General features: G+C 38.2%; 1 protein-coding gene across 1 annotated transcript in view; it reads right to left on the reverse strand.

The window, feature by feature from the left end:
- Positions 1–18,616, reverse strand: part of Morc1 (MORC family CW-type zinc finger 1) — a 155,339-nt gene extending 136,723 nt beyond the window's left edge. Inside the window, 5 exon segments of the mRNA XM_020151220.2 lie at positions 602–692; positions 5,016–5,084; positions 11,158–11,192; positions 14,786–14,839; positions 18,555–18,616. Coding sequence (XP_020006809.2) covers positions 602–692; positions 5,016–5,084; positions 11,158–11,192; positions 14,786–14,839; positions 18,555–18,616 — 311 coding nt within the window.
- Positions 18,617–24,988: the final 6,372 nt, after the last annotated feature.

Consider the following 24,988-nt stretch of genomic DNA (forward strand, 5'->3'; position numbering starts at 1 on the left):
AGCTGTTTTTTCAATAAGCTATCTCGTTGACCCATCACCAAGAGGGTACAATTATTATTTTACTTTTCAAAGTAGAGCCAATGAATTTTAATGGATCCACTCCCACACTCCTGCTTGAGACATGGCTGCTAGGATCAAGTTCTATCCAGAGCTCAAAAGAACAACTGTTAGGCTCTGGCAGGAGCCTCTCAGTCCTCACTTCTCACTGAGGCAAACTAAAAAAAAAAACTGTAGACACAACACCTAGGCTAAAATGGACCAAGAAACAACAGAATATAGAGAAGCAATGAAGTTCTACAGTCCAGAGGCACTGGAGTGCTTGCAAGAAGATTAAGCTTATTATGTGAGAATTAATTTTTAAAATATTGTAAAGATCCAAGTCAGTTATGGGTATGGAGATTCCAAAACAAGATAAAACTCTCCCCAAGTTTATACTCTTTTGAAAGCACTATACACTTGCATCATTCTATAAAAGACTGTCTTCCAACTTACTTCCAGTAACAGTAATATCAATAATGTATCAATAATATATTTCCAGTATCAATAATGATTGATATTTCCAGTACCAATAATAACCTATTATTGGGGAAAAAAATCTCACCTTTTAAGCCCATTGCCATATTGCCCAATGAACTTCAAAGTTGATAACTGTTTCTTGGATGTTCCAAAGTAAATGATGTCTGAAGTTTCCTCTGTAATTAATAGACTTTTTAAAAACTCTTTCTTATCTCACCACACCTTTACAAACAATTTTTAATGTTTTACAGTTTTAATGGGATTTTTTATTCTAGTTCATCCATGCATATGTTGTACTTCCATCTTCACACTCCCATCAGCCTCTGCATTTGCCTGAGGTCCAGTCATCAAGCACTCACACATACCTCAGGACATTAGAACAAGTCCATTGCTCTGGAGTCAGCACAGAGGTAAAGATTCATGCCAGGATCCACATGCACTGACAAGGATCTTATTGGTATTGTACCGAAGGAGGCTAGACAGACCAAAGCACGTGACCTTGGCTCTAAGAGGGAACTGCTATTACTCTGCCACAGATTTATTGATGGAAATCAATGAAACAAATTAAATAAGATGAACTATTTGTGAAACTCTGCACCCAATACTTCGTACTTACTTAATAAGTATTAATGGATTATAAAAATGTTTTAATTATTTGTATCACTAGTAATTTTCACATGGATTGGGCCTTATTCAGGTTCATGTGAAGCTTCTTTTCTGATACTAAGAAGGACTTCTATTAGACTTTCAAAGTCATTCTCCTGATCTCTCTGGGCATTCAGAATTCTAGGAAGGAATTCTCTGGATTTCAGAATACACTGACCTCCATAACCAAGAATATTCTTATTAGTATGTTTTAGAATTACCCTCAGGACTCTGTGTCAATGTGGGTACAGACATGCTATAGTTTAGTGACATCTGGTATGGAGTGCGTAAAGGCCTCCAGGCACCCTGTTAATCTAAAGCTAAATGTATGTGCATCATGTTTTCATAAGGGGTGAACCTCAAGTGAGGGTATCCATGATGACGATGTAAGCTCTCATTTGGCCACTGCTTAGTGCATGCTATGAACTACATTATAGGCTTTATATGCATTGCCTGTCTAATATGTACATCAAACTTACAAGGAAGATATTATAATCTGTATTATGTTGTAGTAGAGAAACAGAATGAAAACAGACAAAAATAAGATCATTTCTGACACCCCTTTAAACATCAACTTAAATATTAATAACAAAAACCAGGACTGTAAAATAGGTACAGTGTGTGTGGGGTGGTACTAGTGGGAGGGGGGAAGGTGAATGATGGAGAATAAGGAGACAGTATATGGTAGATGGACTTCATATACCATATGAAACAGAACTAAGAAACCTCTTGCAATTGCTTTAAGTGGGCCAGGGAAGGATTGAGGGGGAGAGACGATGGGGGCAAGGTAAATAATGTACAATGTAAGTCTAATTGAAATTGTCACTACAAATCCCCTGTATAATGAATATATACTAATAAAACACAAACAAAAAAAGATCATTTCTAAGAGGAGGAAGTGAAGGAAACAAAACCAAGGTAATATGATACAGAATCAAAGAAATGTGTCCTGCATACATGTGTCTATCTGCAGTGAGATTCATGTGATGAGGGTCCAGTCAGTTGTGAATGGAGTTTTATAAGCAAGAAAGTAAGCAGTATGAGAAGGCTAAAAAGCTGGATGGGACCAAATAATACAAGATGTTTAAGATGAAGCCAGGGAGTGTGCATCTTATTCTCTTTTTTTGGAGGTACTGGGGGTTCAGCTCAAGGCCTCATGCATGCTAGAGACACTCTAGTTTTGAGCCACTCCACCACCCACATCTTATTCTCAGGCAATGGAAAATCACTGAGAGTTTTCAACAGAAAAATAATACTATAACATTTACATTAAAAGAAAGGTTGCTAGATGGAGAATGGGTGATAGAAGACTGGAGGGAACAAAATTATTTAGAAATTTATTTAGGAATTATTGTAGTCATCTTCTATGGCATCAAGATTGACCTAGGTGTGTTGACAACAGAAAAGTTCTATTCTCAGTCATAAGATAAACTCTCTAACTTACTGCTTGGTTTCAATGGTAATTAGGAATTGCTCTCTCATCAATACTGTTTTTTTCTATTACTATATAAAAGCATTCCTTTGACTTCCCATAGGGTTATATATGTCCCAATAAGCCCACTGCAAATTGGAAATATCAAAAGTAGAAAATGCATTTAATATGCCTAACTACGAGACATCATAGCTTAGCCACACAGACACCGTAGAGCATGGTTATTTCCTTTACAGTCATGTGATTGACTGACAGCTGGGGTTTGCTGTCATTCTGCATCACAAGATGGTATTCTGGTGCACAGTGCTAGCCCAAGCAAAGATCAAAATTCAAAGTACAGTCACTTAGCACTGTAGCAAAGTCAAAAAAAAATGTAAATCGTCAGAGACAGGGACTATCTGTATGTCAACTGAAGTGTGATTTCCTTCTGAAGGTCTGAATATTTGTCTGTGTTTTTCTCAATTTGTTCATGACCTACATAAAAAGAATTGCTTCTTTTTAATAAGGAATTCCCTCAGACTATATCACATATATTCTGTCACTTACGTTAAGAATTCAGGGACATGAACATTCAGGCTAGATGTGAAAAATAAGACTATTACTTCACTATGGCTTTCTTACAATAGCTTTACCTTCTCATATTTAAACATTGAAGAATCAAAAGAACTTTAATCAAAATGACCTGGAAAAATCAAAATTATCTAAACAAAGTCAGAACAAGAACTGGGTGGGACAGTGGATCATTTTCTAAACTTGTTAATAGTCTTTGATAATGAATGCAGACCAAAAGGGGACTTCAACACTGGAAGAAGAAAACTGTTTTACTTTGTATTCTCAGCTTCTGTCATCATCAGTGATCATCCTTACTTCACAAGTGCTACTGACCAAAACATTTCCACAACTTGAACTCCCTCACCATTTTTAAGCATAGTGGTCACAGCTTATCTTGTGGACATAAAGTGTCATAAGAATTCAAGAAGATGATATGAAAACAACTCAAAGCCCTATCAGGGGGAATAACATTTTGATGGCACAGTATTTGAACTGTGCACCTATTATGTGCTGGCTAACTTCACTTTTTATTATGTGTTACTAACTTTATTTTTTAACCATATAAAAGTGTTTATTAGTCAAACATCTGTCTTATCTTTGATGGTGTCTGCATTGTTAACTTTGGCTATGAAGATATTTACTCCTTACTCCTAGATTGTTCATATTACTTCTGCTCATTTCTTTTTTTCTTTTTCTGTTTTATTCCCCACTTTTATTTATTTATTTATTTATTGAGCTGATGTGGCCTTGAACTTGAAATCTTCCTGCCTTAGCCTACTGTACTGGGATTACAGGTATGTCACAACACACCTAGCTGTTGTCTCTTACTTTCTTATGAGGTTTTTATGAGCCTACACAGATTATTATCTCTTAACAAAATTGACAAGGGGATACCAAGGAATTGTTTCCCACTGAGGATGTTGTACTCCATGGGTCATTTCTCCTTGTTTGAGAGTCCCAAGTGTATTTCAAAAACTCAAGTCTCATGAGATGATTTCAGAAAGCAGGATTTCTCAGTTTAATAAGTTTGGGAAAAGCAACACATCTCAAACTTCTCTTGAAGGCACAGTGTATGAGCACATCACAGTGACTTGAAGAAGTCCTAACATGCATGAGTGGGTTAGGTGGGTTCAATCCCCAGAATTTAGTAATCAAGAATTTAGGAATTCCGATACACTGTTTAAAAACAGTTCCTTGCTTAGGAATCAGTATTTGCAGCAGTTGTCTCAGACTTGGTGCTACACCACCTCCCTGCATGCAAATGTTTTCTTGTCCACCCTAATGATGTTCCATGTGTTCAGCTCTCCAGAAGCTCTCCCCTGTGGTAACTTTATGCAAAGTTAAGTCATGGAATATATTGTAGACGTGTGATTTGAAGCAAATAAACCTTTGAACATGCAGGGAAAAAAAACAACAAAATGCTAAAAACAAGGAGAAACAACCTCTACCTCAAGGTTATGCAGAAAATTACTAACAGCCTAAAGGCACTGGAAACTGCCTTGGGGCTCTTGTAAGAAACAGCTAAAGGATGGACTGAAAACAATCACAGACAGCACTATTTGTGTTCCATTCATCCCAAGGTGATTTTTTTCTTAAAATCAGACCATTTGTCTTTCATTTTTCTGACAATATTTATTTACACCCACTTTTTTGTCTTGGTTTAGATGATTACAATGAATTTACTTTGCCAGCTGGAATATTTAAACCTAAAAACCTAAAAACTTCAAAAATAATCTAAGTCTGGGGTTTATTTTTCCTAATAGCTCTATACCTGTTTTTGAGTAGATAGTTCAATTTATTTTTATTTATTTTATGGCTCTTCAGACTGTTTCCTATAACAGCCAGTTAGATATCTAGATAATTAACTTACCAGGGTTCATGCCACATCCATCATCCAGGAAGCACAACATGAATCCACCCTGCAGTTTTTCATTATCCACTGTAAGAGAAAGCAGTTATTACTAATAAATATTGGGCTTAATTTGTTCGTCAGAAAGTCATGCTGCTCACATAATTATCCATCCTCCTCAATTGCAGCCACAGAGTGACAGAGTTATGGCACAATGATGGAGCTCAGAATGGAGTCTTGGCCACAGCTTCCTAAGAAACTGCAGGGGAAAATAATCATGCAACACAAAAAGGCTTTAAATTAACATATAAAACATCTACACATTAATAAATATGCATATAGCAAGACATGCGCTGCTTTGGAATTGGACTGGTATTTGAAACTTCAGGTATTTCTTCCCTAGGGGATGGAAAAGGGTAGATGGAGATGTGACCCTACGATTCTCTATCAAACTGATCAACCTTTGTGCCCTTCCACCAAGGCACTAATTCTAAAACAAATCTAGGCCATTCTTATTAAATTCATCAGGCTCCCTTCTAAGAAACTAATTCCCATAAGAGCCTCTCATGAGTGTTTCTTTGGAGCAGCAAATATTTGTCACTTGAAGATGAATTTGATTTTTGAAAATGGCTGTTACTTGAAATCAATTTTAATGATTAACAGATACCATTAAATGACATAATATAATTTCTGGGTTAAAAAAAATTAAAGGTGTAACTAAAACTAATTGGATTAATTTTAATCCAGTTTGTAAACTGGCTCTGAAAATAACTGCAACAGTTGGATATATAAGTCCTAGTGCAATTGCTTTTTTAGTAAATAATTAATTATTAATGAACAATTTATGCACAATAAGCTAGTATGTTTAAAGTATATAACTTGACAAATTTTGACATATATAACATAACATACATATTAAGATAATACATATATGTATATATGCCTGTAAAACCATCTACCATAATCAAGGCAGGGAGGATCACAGTTTGAAGCCAGTCCAGGCATAGCTCATGAGACCCTATCTTGAAAAACACATCACAAAAAAGGGCTGGTGGAGTGGCTCAAGGTGTACGCTCTGAGTTCAAACTCCAGTACTATACACACACACACACACACACACACACATACACAAACATATATAGCCTCAAAATAAAATAATCCCTACTATCCACACTGAAATTTGGCTTTATTTCAATTCATTAAAACTATGGATTTTAGATAGATTTTTATCACCTTTTTATTATGCAAGTCCAAAAATAACCAAACACATTCTTCACCCTCATGAGACTTACTCCTTCTTCTAGTGCTCCCTGTTCAATAAATGGCACCTTGCATTAGGCTTTGGCTTCCTAAATCAAAACCTAGCAACTATCATTAAGTTCTCCATCTCCTCACACACACCCCCACAGGCAAATATCATCAGTTTTCTCAATTCTACCTCCTTAATGTCTCTGTGATTTGACCACTCTCTTTATCCCCCTATTTCCTTTAAGTCAGGAAATCAACGCTTCTTTTCTGGCTTATAACAATAACTCTCTAATATCTTGCTCTCCTTAAAATCAAAGGAAGTTTTCATTCAGCTATGCATGTCACTACTCTCCTGAGAAAACGCTCCAATGGTATGACTTCCCAGTGTTCTCAGGAAAAAATTCAAACCACACAGTAAATCCTGCTTGTCCCTCATGACGCCCTCCTACCTCTCCAAGCTCAACCCTGGTCATCCCCTCACTTGCCTGTACTGCCACCTTTCTCTCCCACACATACTTCCCTTGAACTCATCTTGCATATCTCAAACATATTTTCCATGTTCTCCTCAGATTCAAGGCACTGTGCACCCAACCCCTTCATCCTTTCCCTGTCTGATTCACCAGATGAATGTCCATTTTTCCTGTAGGTGACTTCATATAAGACTTCTAAAAACATTCCTAATCCCTCCACATCAGTAGGTCCCAGAATGAATGTTCTTTTCTTGACCTGTATCTTCTCATTTTTATAGTATATTAAAACACATTCTTATGTGTCTATTTCTCTTTCAGACCACTGGTTCTGAAAGAGAACACTTTGGAACACAGTTGTGTCAGAGACAAGACAAAAGCTATAGGCCCCTCTACCCATGAAATTGTAGACACATGCTACATTTTCCATGGACTCCCACATTAGGATTCTAATGCCTTAAAGGTAGGCACAGTGTGTAGTAAGCATTTAGCACCATACCTGGCTTGTTACATCCTGAAAAAAATGTATTCAGTATATCTCTGTCTTTACTAGCACTAATTCACACAGATATATAAAACACCATGGTCAAATATAGTTTGAATTTTACAGTTCTCAAATTGCTTGAAGGAAACTAATTGGAGAGTAATTTAGGGCCTCACCAAATCATTTGAAAACTATTCCAATCTTAGATTAACTACACATCCCAGAACAATTCTATTTATGTGTATTAAGCATCAGCCCTGCCTTTAAGTTTTTTTTTTTTAGAAAATCAATTGGTAGTTGGGCACTGATAGCTCATGCCTGTAATCGTACCTACCTGGGAGGCTGAGATTGGGGGATCACAGTTCAAGACTATCCAGGACAAGAAGTTAGCGAGACCCTTTCTCAAGCAATAGTAATGGTGTGCACCTATCATCCCAAGCTATGTCAGGAGGCTGAGATCAAGAGAATGGCATGGCTCCAGGACAACCTGAACAAGACCCCATCTCAAGAGAAAAAAGCTGGGTGCAGTGACATGTGCCTGTTTTCCCAGCAATGGTGAAGAGTGTAAAATAGGAGAATTGTCGAGGCTGGCCTAGTCAAAAAGCAAGATCCTATCTCCAAAATAACCAGAACAAAAAAGGTTGGAGGTGTAGCTCAAGTGGTAGAGCTCCTGCTTAACAAGGGCAAAGCCTTGTACCCCAGTACCATAAAAGAAAAAAAGAAAATCAATTTTAAAATCGATAGCTGTGCAATGGTTTGTTGCAATAGAAAAAAGTTATAAAGCATGATATATACACGTCTGAAAATACAAAGGCAAAACCCCCTTGAAAAATAAATATACTCTTGAAACATGAAGGAAGGTAAAACAGGTCTAGGCCAGGGATGGGCATCAGTGGGACACGGGAGGGTAGACAGAGAGGGTGAAGGAAGGCAAATATGATCTATATATTTTCTATCTGTGTATGACCAATGAAACTTGTTGAAATTGTTCTAAGAGAGGGGAAGGGAGGATGAGGGGAAAGATGGAGGTAGAGAATCTAATTAAGATATAATATAAGCACATATGTAAATATCACAGTGTATCATCCCATACAACTATTATATGCAAACTAAAAATAAAGTAAAAAAGTTATAAATAGGTCATTTAAATCCAAAAATCCCTAAGTTCATTTTTTCACAAAATACATATAGGCTAAGAAAAGAAAGAAATGCCACTTTCATCCCTAATTCACCAAGATCCTATTCTGTTTGCTCATGATAACACTGGGGTGTTCAGGACAGTGGAGTGACATGAACGTTCCCCTTCCTTGCTGGCATCCTGTCACACACCCAGAAGAATACAGTGTGTGAAAACTGAGTGCATTTGTTGTTCTCTGTGGTTTCGGTAGGCTTTTCAGCTCCTCCTCAACAGGGCACATGCTCTGAATAAAACGCCATTTCTCCCGTCTCCATTTCTGGGATCACAGACCTACGTCAAAATCCTATGAAATGTTACTTAGGTAATTTCCATATCTGCACCTTACTGCTATCCCTCTTTCATACTTTCATATCCCTGCTTTAGCATACAGATGATCCTGTATGCTATTACTGGAGTATGTTAATTTAAAAAGATTGAAAGGGGAAAGAGCACATGTCTGCTTAAGGGAATGACACTGCTCAAAATTCTTCAGTGCTCCACTGATTTCGGAAAAACAGCCTTAGTGTTCATTATGTCACTATTGGCTGTAATGCATAGTTGTGGCCAACCCTGCCTCATCATTGTTCCCTGCAGGCTTCCTCTCCAGGTATCTCCACGGCTCTTCCTCTCACATTATGCAGGTCTTGGCTGGTTGGTATATCATTTATTTAGAGAAACCTTCTTAGACACTCCATGCTTCTTAACACACCCACGCTGTCACTTTTTGTTCTCTAATCCCACTCCCTCTTTAGAACTCATTATTGTCTGGTACATTATGTATTTGTTCATTTCTTTATGTCCAACTCTCTCCAATGGAATGCATGTTCTATGACAGTGCAGACTTCACCATTTTGTTCAATGTTCTGTCCCATGCACCTAGAATAACAGAAGCTCAATAAATTATTAGAATAATAACTCAATAATAGAATACTAGGATAATAGAAAATCAATAAACTGTTACTGAATAAACGAATACATCTCTGAACTGGTCTTCCTCCATCCCCTTTCTCATAATAATTATTTATGCAAGACTATTCTTAAGCCTGAAGATGTGGGTCAATAGCAGCGGGCTTGTGTTTGATCCCTAGCACCTTCTGTCCTCTAAAATAATATTCTTTTCTTCTTAAACTGTTTGACAAAAATCACATCCATATTTCAAGCCATAGCTCCTTACTATGAAGCACAGTTTCTTCTTTCTGTGCTCCTACTACACTCTGATTCTCTCCCAGGTAAGAGATACTGATCATAGTTTACTCCATATACAAATGGTCCCTGACTTTTGAAGATGTGACATAATGAATTTTTGACTTTATGATAATGTGAGAAAGCTATACATACAATGGAAACCACATTTCAAGTTTTAATTTTATCTTTACCTTGGCCAGCAATATGCCTAGGATACTGTCAGGTGACATTGGGCAATGAACCACAGCTCCCAGCCAGCCATACAATCTCAAGGATAAACAATGATAGGTGTACTGTATGTATTGCTGGGCTATGATGTCAAGTAGTTTCCATGCACTAAGTGCATTTTGTACTTATGCTATGTTCAACCTACAGCTGGTTAATCAGGACAAAACTCCCACTGAAAGCTGAGGAACATCTGTAATTGAATATGAAAGGGAAGCCACTTTTTCTCCGTGAAAGGAACTCTACTCTGACTCATGGTTCCTCTATTGAGCTGAGCTCCCTCATCCTTCTGGTCACTTAGGGAAGAATAAACTGGAGGAAGGAGGAAGAGGACTCAGTTCCAAGTTTTCCTTTTCTTTTTGGGAGTAAAAAACTGCCAGTAAAGAGCATGAGTTCTGCTCCCTTCTCCCCAGGGCAGTTTTGAACAAGGCCGAATCTACTGGGCTCTTATCAGCCTGATCCTAGGATTAATCAAGTCCAAGCTCTCACACAAAAGCTACCCACTCCAACCTAATATTTATCAGTGATAAGAGACTGATTCTTTCATTTATTCCTCTAATCTCTCAGAATCTGGAAAGTAGAAGTTGAAAAATTATGTCATTTAATGTCTCCTCGAATATCTCAAAACGCCAATGTCTATCTCTCTCATGAACCGTAAGCACTCAACTGGCTCAGATCTTAAATGCTCAGAAAAGTGAACTCAACTGAGTTGCCTTTTAGTACAGATATGGATTAACATCATGGACCATAGCATCTCACGGGTGACCAATAACCAAAATGCTGACAGAATTGGAGTAGGGAAGCAGTGTTACCACTATGGGCAATTCTCCAGGTAGTGTTAACTACAGAGCTGCATCAAAGAACCAATGTCATTAGCACCGTATTCTGATGGATGAGATTAACTAATAAGTACAATAAATACTTGGAGGCTACAAATGAAGTCAATAAAGAAAACATATTTGGTTTGAATTTTGTAGTACTCAGGCATTCATACTGCACATTCACTCATGCATTTTAAAACTGTGATAAGTTGGAAATGATGTACACTTAATTATGAATAACCATTAAGTTAATATGTTTTTTAATCAAACTGCTTCTCATGGCAAACAAATTCAGTGCTCCAAATCACTCTGGTGCTTCACAAAACTCTAGAAGACCTAATTTTGCAAATGGGTCCTCTAATAAGTGAACAATTTGACTCTGAGAGTATACTATTCTCAATCTGCCTCCCCACAGGGCCACTGTACTCACAAAGCACTTAGATTACATTAAAAAAATCTATAGAATGTGGTTTGATTTTATGAATAAAATAAAAGCAAAATAGCTACAGGCTTTTCCATTAGAAGAAAAAAAAGAAGAAAGGAAATCTGTGCTCACCTGAAAATACATCAAGTCTTGCAGCCCCTGCATCTCTGGAAACAATATAAAAATATCATTGCTTCCATGTGAAATTATGATTTAAAAATTACAATAATCTGAATTGCTTATGTGAGGTATAACTTATTGTCAGATATCAAACTATACAAAAATCTACTTAAATTGTTTCAAAATCAATTACCAAAATATTTCACTGTGCATTTGTATACGAAGAACTATCATCACTCATAATTTGAGAATGTTGCAAAGGCTGAAACTTAGAAATTTTAAAAGAGATGGAATTTAGTGGTAGTTACTCAAAAAGCTCAACAAAATGAATATGAATATTCAGTATTCATTTATATAGTAGGTCTTTATTCAGAACTGACTGGAAAATAATCAGAAGCCATAGAATGATTTTCATGAAATACTTAAGTTCAAAAAAAGCGAAAAAAGCAAATTACTATGCAATATATACTATATGATTACAGTTTTAAAACATATGCATATTTATCATATATGTGAACATATATACGTATGATATATATGGAGCAAATAATCAAAAGGTTAATAAAGGCTTTTTTCTAGGTTAGAGGTAGGAACATATGGCCTATGGGCCAAATTTGGTCACCAACTGTTTTGTAAGTGAAGTTTTATTGGAGCACAATCATGCCCATTCATTTACATATTGGCTATGATTGAAGAAAGCTAAGGACTGGAGATGTAGATCAGTGGTAGAGTGCCTGCCTACAATGCACAAGGCCCTGGGCAAAGAAAAGGAAGCTCAGTACAAATAGTGCAACTCTGATGGAGAACCTTGAGCCTCTCCCCAAATTTCCATCCATGTGACACACAAAATACCCCAAATACATCAGAATAGGTACACTATACTTGCTCTACTAGCCTAGAACTTAGTCTGTTATAGCTTCTTTCTCTTTTCAACTGCTGTTTCTAAGCACTTATACAGAAATTCTGGAGTAACCCATCATCTCATGAAGAATTCGTGTGTGTCAAGTAAACCCCAAATGCAGTATTTTTAAAAATTTCTTTCTAATCCTTATCACAATCTTATGACACCTAGGAATCAATACAATTATGCATTATACAAAGTATCACATACAAAATAAGGGACTAATAAATGCCACTGTGTTGAAATGGAAGTTTTTTGTGTTCTGTTTGTGGCGCTAGGGATCAACCCAAATACCTCATGCTGAAGATAGAAGTGCTCTACCACCGAGCTGCCTTACCAGCCCAAAGCTGAATTTAAAAAAAAAGAAACCAGTTTCTTCACATAGAACTTCCATGACTGAAGGCATAAAATAATAATGCCTTTACAGGATATTAAGACCTTTTGTAAATACCTTTGTGTTTTAGCCAAGGACACTTTCTCTTTGAAAACCTGCTGTATTTGGAGGAAGCCTCTAATCAGCCCTTCTTATACTAACACATTTTGTTCTCCTCTAACTATGATATTCTCTTAATATCTTTCAGTATTAATTTCCATTACTATAGAAAATCATCAAAATTTTGACTATAGTGATGTATAACAATTCATTAAAATAACATAGAGATTTTATAAAGACTTCCTTCATGAGACCAACTGAGAATCTTAAATAAGTTTGGTGAAGAATAAGACTCCTTTTGATGGCAAATACAAGCATATAAGCAGTGGAGAAAAACACAAGTGTCCTCTGAGGACACTGAGGAACTGAGGGGGTCAGGCTGTCCTGAGGGAACAATGGAAATGAGACAAAGCCAAAGGTACTGCCTGGTCCAAAGAGAGCACTTTCTCCTCTCCTCCAGACCCTGACCCCACAGAGGAATGTGGTCTCAAGGATGCTACTTCTCCTAATCTTTAGAGGAAATCAAGAGATCCGGGCTTTTTCATGTGGTACCTCCTATTTCTTAAACTTTACTAACAATTCCTTTTTCCTACCTTACTTTCTAAAGACTGAACAAACTTTGACTGTGAGCCAAACAAACATGGTGCAGGCTCCACCAGATCAAGGGGCTTCCAGTTTACAAATGCTTCTCCAACAATTGTTTTATCGATCACATTTCTCTCACTCCTCAGAGTCTAAAGTCAATCTTTCTTCTCCAGTCGCTGAACCATTGCTGAACCACAGTTCATTGCAAACTGAACCATTGCTCTATTTCTGCTACATTCTGATTTTACCTGTCCTCCTTTGCCAAATGAATGAATGAAACAACTTTGAAAGAGAAAAGACAGTTGGCAAATAAATAAATGTTCTTGCAGAATCAGAGATGTCAAGCTCCTAAAAATGGGACCATTCAGTAACAGGCAGGACCCATGGATATTGGATCTTTGCTTCTGGTCTTTGAGCAGAAACAGTAGCCACCTTAAAACTCTGCAGAGAAAATGAACATGAGGGTTCATCTACCTTGCCACATCCCTGTTAGCTCTGTTCATGACAACCCTGACCTACCAACTTTATTCTCTTCTCTTCCCCTCTCCCTCCCCATCCCTCTTTCTACAATTCCATTACTTCCACAGAGAGAGGGTTTCATAAAAGATGGGCAACTTTTTACTTAGTACTGGGCAGGAATCCCTGCATGGCTGCTTAACTGACTCTGATCACACTCTCAGAAGGGCCATCTCCCTTCTAAGGCCAAAAAATGAGGGACAAATGCAAAAAGTTGAAATGTTGTTATTAGCCAGTGGTAGGAAATTTAGGCCTCCTGACTGAGAGCCTGATCTAACAACTTCATGTTGTTCTCTGGGTGGACTTAGCTTTATACAAGAAGGTAGTGAAAACCTAGTAAGAGGGAAATACAAATATAAAACAAGTCAGATGCCATATGCAATTTAGCTAAAAACTTAAGTCCTAACCCAGGTGTGGGTGGCACACCGTAGCCCTAGCACTTGGGAAGCTAATGAAGGAGGATCTTGAGTTCAAGGCCAACCTGGGCTAAATAGAAATTCAAGGCCTTATCTGAAAGAAAATGAAAAAATACTCCATTGAATGGATCTTAATTATTAAAGAGGTTGCCTAAACCTCAGTTACTTTGTCAGAAACAGTAGCATGAGGTGCTGAGGTTCTGTAGCTACACAGCATAAATTTGAATTCTACCTCTACCCAATAGTAACTGTATAGCTTTTAATAAACCATCTAACTTTCCTCCAAATTCTATATGGGCAGAGCCACAATAACAACTCCTGCCTCAAAGTGATGCTGTAAAGATGAGTGAGGTAGAGCTCCAACACAAAATGCTTATGTATATCTGATGTATAATAAGAGGTGAGAAAAAGCTACTCTCATCTTAATTGTACAATTTGCTTCAATATAGACTTTAATAAATGCTCAACCACAAACGTAAATTCTCAAGACAAAGTACACTGATATATAACTCAAGCAATTTCCAAATGAGTATCTGCTTGATATGGTTATTAACAAAAACAGAAATCCAGTTTACCTGCACTTAAATTTGATAATTAATACAAATTAAATAAAGATGAAAAATTCCTTCTCTCATCTCTTCTTTACCCATAGAATTTTTATTCTCTAGAAAATCAAACCATAAAACATTCCAAATGGGAAAAAAATGACCTGTGTTTTTATCTTCAAATATAACTAGACTAGATTTATAACACGTAATTCCATCGATCCTCTGTTCACAGAAACCTTACCTTGCATTGTCCAGCAATTCTGCCAGAGCCCCAAAAAGGAAACTGTGGGTTGTGCTAGTGAGGAGATAAATTAAAAACAAAAAGTCAAACCAGGTGTGTACTCAAGGTAAAGTTCAAAACACTTGCAGACAAATATTCCCCACTAAACAGAGGATCTATTAAAAAAGTCATTCTAGAAACAACTTGCTTGACACTGTCAAGATTCTGAAGTAGACGTTCTACATTACAAAGCCCGGGGTAAGAATACGTTTTGTCAAAATATTCTGTCAAAACAGACACTTCCAGGAACTTATTATTGTTAGAGAAATCTGTGACCTTTTAAAGTTGCTTTGTTAAGTATGCACTTAAGTATTTTAAAAATAATTTTTCATTAAAATCATACTATTTAAGAACAAATTATTTCTGGAGAATATTGTACAAATCTCTAGGCTCCTAAAAGGCCACAGGGCTCCATATGGAGACACAGACATTGACAGGGGGCCCTGTTTGCCCCACCAATCTGTATTTTTTTCCTCTGGGATCTCTCTGCCTCTGAAAAGCTGTTCCTTAAATAACCTCACGGATTACCTTTGGTCATTCTCTCTTGTGTTCCTTAATGCCAGGTCATTGGTATAAGAACACTGTGAATGTGGACAGCTGTCACTACTTAAGATGCTCCTAAGTCTGAGGGAGTTTTATGGGTAAAATCAGGCTGCCTTTAGTATCCCATACTTGCTTTTCATTTCTGATATGGATATTTCAATCAGCAACCTTACCACAGCATTAAGGGAAAATTTGGGATATAATTTCCTCTTTATGCTTAGTAAACAGGTGGCAAAAACAAGAGAGACTCATTTGCAAAAAAAAAAAAAAAACCTGTTCATGTGTACTAAAGAAAGCATCACCAACAATGACTCAAGTCTCTAAACACCTCAGGCCACAGGACAACACTTAAACTTAAAATTTATTTAAAAATACACACACACATACACACCTATCCCCAGTTTTTAGAATTTTAAACATCAGGCACAAATAGTAATTAATGAAAGGCCTCTTGAGTCAGGTCAGCTTTGAAATTTCTTTTTCGTTGTTTTTTTGAGACAGAAATTCACTATGTAGTCCCAAAATGGTCTCCAACTCAAAACACTCCTGCCTCAGCCTCCTGAGCACTTGGATTACAGGTGTGTGCCATCATGCATGGTTCTAATTCTTTAACAACAGCAGCAACAAAAAATCTATTGCCAGGGGCCGGTGGCTCAGGCCTGTAATCCTGGCTACTCAGGAGGCAGAGTTCTGGAGGATCGTGGTTTGAAGACAGCCCAGGCAAACAGTTCCATGAGACCCTATCTTGAAAAAACCCTTCACAAAGAAGGGCTAGTGGAGTGGCTCAAGGTGTAGGCCCCGAGTTCAAACCCCAATACCACACAAAAAAAAAACTATTAAAATGCTATTATTATAAAAAGATGCCCATGCCCTTCACTCTAAAGAAAACTGGTATAAAAACATAAAATATTGTAAAGGATAAGTGTAATATGCTTTACAAAATGAGCACTTTAAACCATAAGCCCTTCAGTGAATTTAAAATTAAAATTTTAATATATAAACTAGCCTCAGGAAAATGAAATAATTCACGGTGGAGTGGCTCAAGTGGTAGAGTGCCTGCTTAGCAAGTGTGAGACCCTGAGTTCAAGCCCCAGTACAACCAAAAAAAAAAAAAAAAGAAAGAAAGACAGAAAAGAAGCACATATGAATAAAATAAAATAAAGGAAATAATTCTGACCAAAAAAAAAAATGCCATATGAATTCCTGTACTTGTTCATTCAAGAGATTTTTACTACTATTACTATATACTCATGGGAAGAGAAAGTCTCTGCTGTCTTGGAGCTGAAGTTGGTGGGGTACGTGAACACCCAAGAAATACATAAAGATGGCCTTAAAAGCATGACTAGTCACCATTTGCACAAAGGTGATAGGACAGGTAACTGGTGGGGAGGGACAGGTGGTCAGGGGAAGCCTCTCTTGACAGAGCCATTAAACTGACCCCTGAAGATAAGAACTTGGCCTCATCTTCCCAGCATGAGTAGTAAATGCAAAGGTCACAAGACAGAAACGAGCTAAAGGCTCTGAGCGTTGAGCTTATGGTAAAATTAGGAGCACAGGGTAGGATAAGGGCATGGCCAGGTCACGCAGGGATTGTCTACCCCATGGAGAAGACCTTGCATGAGGCCTACATGCAACAGAAACCACTATAGTGCTTTCAGAAGGGTGACACATCTGGTTTACTTTATGAAAGCTCAGCCTGGCAGCTTGCAGGAGCACAGATATATGAGAAGCTAGGGTGGGAAACAGTGAACCCAGTTAAGAGGTTATGTGGAGCATGGTCCATAGGAGAAAGCATGCACTCGATGAATTAAATGTTGGGTGTAGCAAAGGAAGAAAATTTTAAAAATCACTCCTGGGCTGGGGTTGTAGCTCAGTGGTAGAGCCCTTGCATGGGCAAGGCCCTGGGTTCAATCCCACCCACCACCATCACAAAAAGAAAAAAAAATCTCTCCTGCCAAGTCTGGTAGTTCATGTCTGTAATCTCAGCACTCAGGATGCTGAACCAGAGGATAGCAAATTCAAGACCAGCCTGGGCTATACGGTAACACCCTGTCTCAAAAAAACAAAAAAGAAACAGAAAATCACTCCTGCTTTTATGGACAGAAGTATCAAACATGCATCAACCTGGGAGCTGAAAAGTGTTTGATTATGCTGTTGCTTCATGCTGCTGTCACTTTAGTCATTACACACCACCAACTGAAAGGGGGCTGGAGAAGTGGATAGCACAGGGTAGGTGGCAGGAGGGGGACCTTGGGAGGCAGTGACAGCAGAAACTGGAAAACTGAGGCTGAGGGATATTTCTAACATGAAATTTACGGTCTCAGAACTGGGCTTTAATTTTCCTTAAACTCATTCAAAACAGCTACTCCTTCATTTATCTTCCACCTCAGTTACTTTTCAACTATTTTTCCCACCCTTTCCATTTTGAAATAATTCATAAAAACTACGGATCACCTGGTTTATTTTGTTACTTCAAAATCGCAGTTAGTCCCCACAGTAAGTCTTCCCTGGCTTTCTTTACACCTCCATTTCAGTGGGCTCAAGCTTGATGCATTTTTTTATACCAGTTGGTACTTCTAACAAATACCAATTACCAAGTGATTCCAAAACACTGTGAATTACACAGCACTCACTGCTATACTTTGCTGTCCTAGAAGTGGCAAATGACAGAAACTCTCTTCTGCCTCTGCAATCTGAGCACAGTGGTCTCCCCATATCCATGGTTTCACTTTCTGTCATTTCCCTTACACTTGGTCAATCTCAGCCCAAAACTATTAAATAGAAAGTTCCAGAAATAAACAATTCATAATTTAAACTGTTAACCATCCTGAATAGAATGAAAGCAACTTCAATCCTTAAATTGTCACCATGTGGGTTAGACTAAACGTAGGCAGGTTTGGTAGAATTAGGCTTTGGCAATTCAAAAGTTTTGTTAAATGTTATGTGGGGAGGCTCCTTACCCCTTAGTGCTAATTGAAGAGGACCAAGAGGGCTCAGACTGGCCCAAAATACACCTTTATCACTTTTTCATTGTTTTAAATCACATGCACAGCATATATAAATCCATAAATCAACCATACCAAGTTTATTTATTTGGTTTGATTTTTTTTTTTTTTTTACCAATTTTGGGGTATTTTCTCTCTTGCGCAGAGACCCACCCCCACTCCGACCCCTGCGGGGCACTCACGAGTTGGCATGGATGAAATCCAGATGCAGCCCGGCCCGCTGTAGCGCAGCATACTTGCTCATGTCCTCGAATGCGACCCGCGCGGCCGAGGGGACCAGCGCACACCTGGCCCAAAACTGCTTCCTCCGCCCACGGCCCCTCCCGCGGCCTCGCCCACGCCTACCTGAGGGCCCGGGCTCCGGAACCCCGCGCCCCCTGGCGGCTGCAGCGCGAAGCTCAACCTGCGAGGAGGTCCCAGATGTTCAGCCAGGGTCTATGTTGCTTGGTCCAACGCTTAAGAGTAACTAACGCATGATTAAAGCAACACAGGCTAATAGGGGAAGGGGACTAGGAACTAGAGAAAAGGTTAGTTTGAGAAGACTCAATTTAGAAAGTAACGCATATGTACTTGAAGAAAAACTAGGAATCTCCCTATATAGCTATCCTCACCTTAACTAGCAAAAACCCCTGGTCCTCCTTGTTAATGTTTATACTCTCTCTTCAACAAACTTAGAGATAAGGGCAAAACAGTTTCTGCCTGGAAGCGAGGGGGTGGGGGCGAGAAGGAAGGGGTATGGGTAGGGGAAAGGGAAGGGGCGGGGGATGGGGGGGAGTAATGACCCAATCATTGTATGCACATATGAATAAAGGAAATTGAAAAGAAAAAAGAATAACGCATGAGAACTAGCCTCCTTTTCAGGAATTAAGCTTTATAATCTTCCCAGTTTTTTCTCTCCCTGCCCCTTTCAATCGCTCCCCAGCTGGAAAACGTAGAATTCGAATTAAATATTCCCCCTGTCCCCTCACCCCTCTCCCCTCTCAAACTATACATTCTATAATGCTCCCAGAGGTAGAACAGGGCAGATGGAGGGTGAGGGTGAGAAAGAGGAGTGAAGATAAATACAAGTAAGGGCTGAGTAACCAAGCTATACCTGTTTTGTTACTGGACTCAAAAATCACTGGATTCTGAGTCACTAAACTTTACCAAGCTGAACCCGGAGTTGTCAGGATGTATGAAAAGGCCCTGATTGGGATGGAGAATTAATTAGTTGACCTATTTAGACTGTAAGAAGTGATTCAAATCTGATTCAGTGTGTAGGACTATTAGACTTGAAAACTAAAATGGCTCAGTAGTACTCAGCAAAGATTGTACCTGCTAATCATAAAGTCAGAAGGAAACATCTATTGAACAGAGAACTTGAGCTAGATGTGTTTGTGATTTGCAGACATCATCCAGGCAATAAAGCTCTCAGAAAAGAAAAAAATATCGTTAAATTTAGTGTAGTCGTTCTACTTCAGGAGAGTGGAATTTATCAGTTACTACATTTATAGGAATCAGGAGAGAAGAGAAAATTTGAATGGCAACCAAAAGGAACATGAAGTTCTGCTTTAATTGGAATACTGGAAGTAAACATAAACATTTCAAGTCATTTTCCTGATTGCATTTTTGTTTGAACAGTGGCTGATGTGGTGGTGCTTTTATAGCAAAATTCTCTTTACTAAGCAACTTAAGCTACCTTTCCAGTATTTTCTTCCATAGAACTTCACAAATGCAATATTTTATTTTCATTTTATGGGCAAGAAAACTTGACAAGCCTCTTCTGGATTTATTTTACAACCCTAATTTCCAGCTGCTATCTCAAAGCAATTTTCTTTTGGGAGGGCATGGGAGCCACTAGCCTGTAATTAAAGGCTGTAATATCTAATATCTAATTTCTACCAGAGGAAAGGATGTGATTATAGGAAAAGCACTCCTAATAATCTGAGCAGAGCCTTCCTTCCTAAAGTAGATAGCCCCAGAGCACTAGGCAGCACTTGTTGACCTAGACACAGAGGGGAATCCACCTAATTATGCTAAATAAGAGGTCTGAGAGTGACCACCCAACCCACCAAAAGCCTTTTCCCTTCCTGGTTCAGCTCTACTCAGCCACCCTCCCATTATGAAGGTCCAATGCACTCCTTATTAAGGTGTACTTGGGAGCTCTTTGTTTCACTTATCCCCCCCTCAACCTTGATTCAAGATTCATTTGAACATTATTTCAAATTAAATACTGGGGTAGTCAGGGAGAGGGAAAGTAGAAGGAGAATGCTATTTGACCCTCTTCTGTTCGATCCTAGTTTTAAAGAGAGACAATTTGGGATAAAAAGACTCTTCAGCTCTTCCTAACTAAATATTTCAGGTTTGTAACACACATGTTCTAGTCACAAATCATGGCTCAAGTCTTTCAAGCTATACTTATGCTTAAAGTAGAGTAAATATCTTTATGAACCAACATTTCATTACTTTTGATAAACACAGACATAAAAAAAAATCTACCAAACATCCAGAATGATGTGTCATACTGTAAGGACTATAATTTTACCTATATAACTGACAATCTTTATAACCAGGTATGCAGCACTATAGCAAGCATTTCCAAAGACTGTGGGAAAATAGGCTTAGAGCTAGCTCAAAGAATACAGATGAAAGCTGGGCACAGTGGCTTATGCCTGTAATCCTAGCTACGCAGGAGATGGAGATTGGCCAGTCCAGGCAAAAAGTTCATGAGACCCCATCTCAACTAACAAAATCTGATCATAGTGGTGTGTGCTTGTCATTCCAGATACTTGAAAAGCATACATAGGAGGCTCTCAGTCCAGGCTGGCCAGGGTATAAACGCAAGACTCCATCTGAAAAAAACTAAAAGCTTTTGTGGGCGACAGTGTGATTCAAGTGATAAAGCACCTGCTTACCAAGTGCAAGGCCCCGAGTCAAAATCCTATAGTTCTGAGAAAATTTGGCAATAATTTTGTGTCAGCTATCCCAGTAGCCATTCCCAACTCTCTCCTTTCCATTACACAACTGAAACTTGCTTCCTGGGCATTCTTGTTGTGAGGGATGGCCATTTGGGGCATCCTCACGAGTGAGATAGAAGCAGAAGTGCACTGAGTGGCTTCTAGGATGGCCTTTGGCCTCCTGATAAAAGCCACAGCAGGGCTGGCTCTATCTCCCATCTTTCATGATTCCTACACCGGGGTGTCATTTGCATCTGTGGGGGAAAAGTCAAGAGACACACATGAAGCTACCTCAAATATTCCTGAATTACTAAACCAGCTAGCAGTCACTGACCTGCAGGGTTTTTGTTATGAAACAAAACATAAAATCAATCCTTAGTTGACTCATTATAATTGAATTTTCTTGGATATGTATCCAAAACTATTCCTAACTAATAGAGAGAGGCAAAGTATAATCCCAGAAAACACCAAAAGCATACTTTCAATCCATCACTGGACATCAGAAGAAAAGTGTTTATTGTGGAGAGGAATATTAAAGTATTTTTTTTTCTTTCCAGTAGTGCTAAATGTGTGTTGACAGAAAGAAGGAAGATACTGCAGACATGAGCAGCCATCCAAACAATATAGAGGAAGGGGAGAGACATAGGTACACAAAATATAGTAACTAGAATCATTAGACCAAAGTACAGAAGAGACAAGAGCAGGCTGGCCAAGAAAAGATAAAGAGAGTTAGAAAAGGGATTTGTGTGTCAGGGCTTATGTTTAGTGTAATATATAATTTGGAGTCATTATTGGCTCATTCAGTAAATCAATCATTTATTTGATAAGAGAAAATTCTATGGTACCTCACAAGAAAATAAAAATAAAAACTCCTTATTCCTGCTTTCAAAAGAGTTACAGTATAACAGAGACAAACTGTATCAGGATTCAATGTAAAAAAACAGAAAACATTCCAGTTACTCAAGGCACAAAGAGATAGGAAGAGGCTTATCAGAGTGGCTCAAGAGGTACAGCACCTGTCTAGTAAGCACAAGGTCCTGAGTTCAATCCCCAGTAACACAAACAAGACAAATAAAAAGTCAACAACAAAAAAATGTCTCTGGGAGAGATAGACGGACCCGGATGAGGAGCCCACCACTGGACAACTGAATTCAGGCTCATACCATGAAGCTGCAGAGTGGAAGGCAGCAGTCTTGGATGCCACTGCACCTGTATGTACAGTTCTCATGAGATGTACCGAGGGAGGTGGATGTGTGGCCCCCTCCTCTAAACACTCACATCCTATGTCTTGCATGACATCAGCATGTGGCTCAGGAAAGAAAGGAAGGAAGGAAAGAGACATAGTGGGGGGTGGGGGAAGGAAGAGATGGAAAGAAAGAATCCAAGGAAAGGAAAGGGGAAAAGAAACATTTGATTTCTGACTTCTCATAGAAGTTAGTGGAACCATCATTGATGAAAACTTTTTCACACGCAGAGCTTTAACTACTAAGGCATCTTAGTGTAGTTTCCAGTTTTGCAATCCTTCTAACAAGATTAGAGGAAAGTGCCTGTGAATTTCTGCCACACTGGTGGCTTGCTTTTTTTTTTTTTTTGGTAGTACTGGGGTTTGAACTCAGGGCTTTACACTTACAAAACAAACTGTGATGACTTTTAAGACGTCAATTAGGGCATTAATGTATTATAGATCCTCTGAGAGATGTTGGATACCCAGGAGAGAGGTGGGTTAGGAGAGATTTGAAAAAGGAAATGACATTGGAACAGTGCCTTGAAAAGTGAGTTTGCATTTTCCAGATCAACAGAGTGGGGATTAGCATTTTAGGCCTAGGGCTCAGCTGATAAAAGGGAAAGAGTGAAACTGCCTGGGCTTTCAGGAAGTAGCTACTCCATGTCTGGAGTGTGAGGTATAAAGTGGAGCAGTATGGAGGTGTGTGTGTGTGTGTGTGTGTGTGTGTGTGTGTGTGTGTGTGTGTGTTTAAGTTTAGAGAGTACTCAAAAGGAAGTGGAAGTCATATCACGGTGGGCCCTGAATGACAAGCTAAAAGTCAGCACATCTAAGTGAGATCAACAGACAGTAGTAAATAAATAAATACAAATTTGCATGGTTTAATTTATTTTTTCCAGGGTCTGAGAAAAGCGGACAAGAAAGAAGGGACAAAAGTCACTTTGAGCTTTTAAGTTTTAAATCTTGCCCTTGTTTTATATGACCTTGTTGTTAGCAGGATTGGGCATGCTGCAAAAAATTATCAAATTGAGAGGTAGAAAGAATGACTTCATTTTTGGCATGGTAGGATTTAGCATTAAATAGCACATCCAAGTAGAGGGAAATTGTCAATGCAGTAAAAATAAATAAATGGTTTTCCTGTCTTCAATGGCAGTAGCTAACAACAGGTTGTCATATTTTCAATGAATATAATTTTGTGTTATGGAAAATATTAGTGAAGTTACTGAGCCTTGTCTTCCTCTGATATCAGAAGCTAAGAAACTGATAGAAATAGAGGATGGCAATTAAAGATACAGGAAAGAGAGAGACACAGGCCAATGCAGGAGGAAATCAACATTTTGTGGATTTAAGTTAATATTTTTGAGATTGATCAAAGATATGTATAAGGTTTTTCTCCTCCCTTTTAGATACTAGATCTAATTTTAATTTGAGGCTCACTTGGTTTCCAAGAACTATGCACAAAACTTGACCTGAAAGAGCAATGTAGAGTTTTATTATAATTGTATTTCCTGGGATTTTTCTATAGGAAATGAATGAAAAAAAAAAAGTGTCCAAATTCCACTTGAACTTCCTTCATCTTCTTTCAGCAAAACCCTTTTAAAAACTATTGCAAATAGCCAGCTTTGGAGCATTATCGGAATGCAAGTGGTAAAATGAGACATATGATCTTTGGGGTATTCTGTGATAAAAGTCTTTTAAAAGTTCAAAGGTAGGAAAAAGCCTCACACATGTAAGGAAGGCTCGTACCTTGACCTTTGTGCTCAACACTTACCAGCATGCAATGAATCACTGGTAATTTCAACAAGAGGTAAGCACATGTTTTTCCTGCTGTGGCAAAAAGAACTATCTCTTAACATTTCTTTTCTAACTCAAATTACAGACCTTTGAAGTGAATCAAATTGTCTTAAATGTTCTCCAATGGCTAATTTTGTCTGGAACATTGCTTACCCATAATTGTGTTACCTTCCATTCACATCATATCACAACATCTAGAAAATGCCTGTATATTTTAGACATTCAGATAAATAAATTGTTGTTTCTAATTTAAATTTTTTCATTATCTGATTTTGTTTCTGGTTTATTTGAGGCAGGGTCTCCCTATATAGCCCAGGCTAGCCTCAAACTTGTGATCCTCTTGTCTTAGTCTCCTGAGTGCTGTGTCTCCACACCTGACTTTATATGTCCCTCTCACATAAAATTTCCATACCCATACTACTTGAGATAAAGTCAAAGGATATTGTATTAGAAGAAAATTTAGAGCTCACATGGTATTTGTGTATAGCCAAAAACTGCACAATAGTTTTAGAATAGTTTTTGTCTGATTTTTTACATTGTTGAATTTTTAATTATTTTTGTTCCACCATAATTACCATATGAAAATAAAGTAATGGAATAAATCTAACATGTAAAACAAAATGAGCCTATGATGTTATGTAATGGATCCTCTACCTTCAACCAA

Source organism: Castor canadensis, chromosome 5, assembly GCF_047511655.1.
Source record: "Castor canadensis chromosome 5, mCasCan1.hap1v2, whole genome shotgun sequence".
Classification (NCBI taxonomy): Eukaryota; Metazoa; Chordata; class Mammalia; order Rodentia; family Castoridae; genus Castor; species Castor canadensis.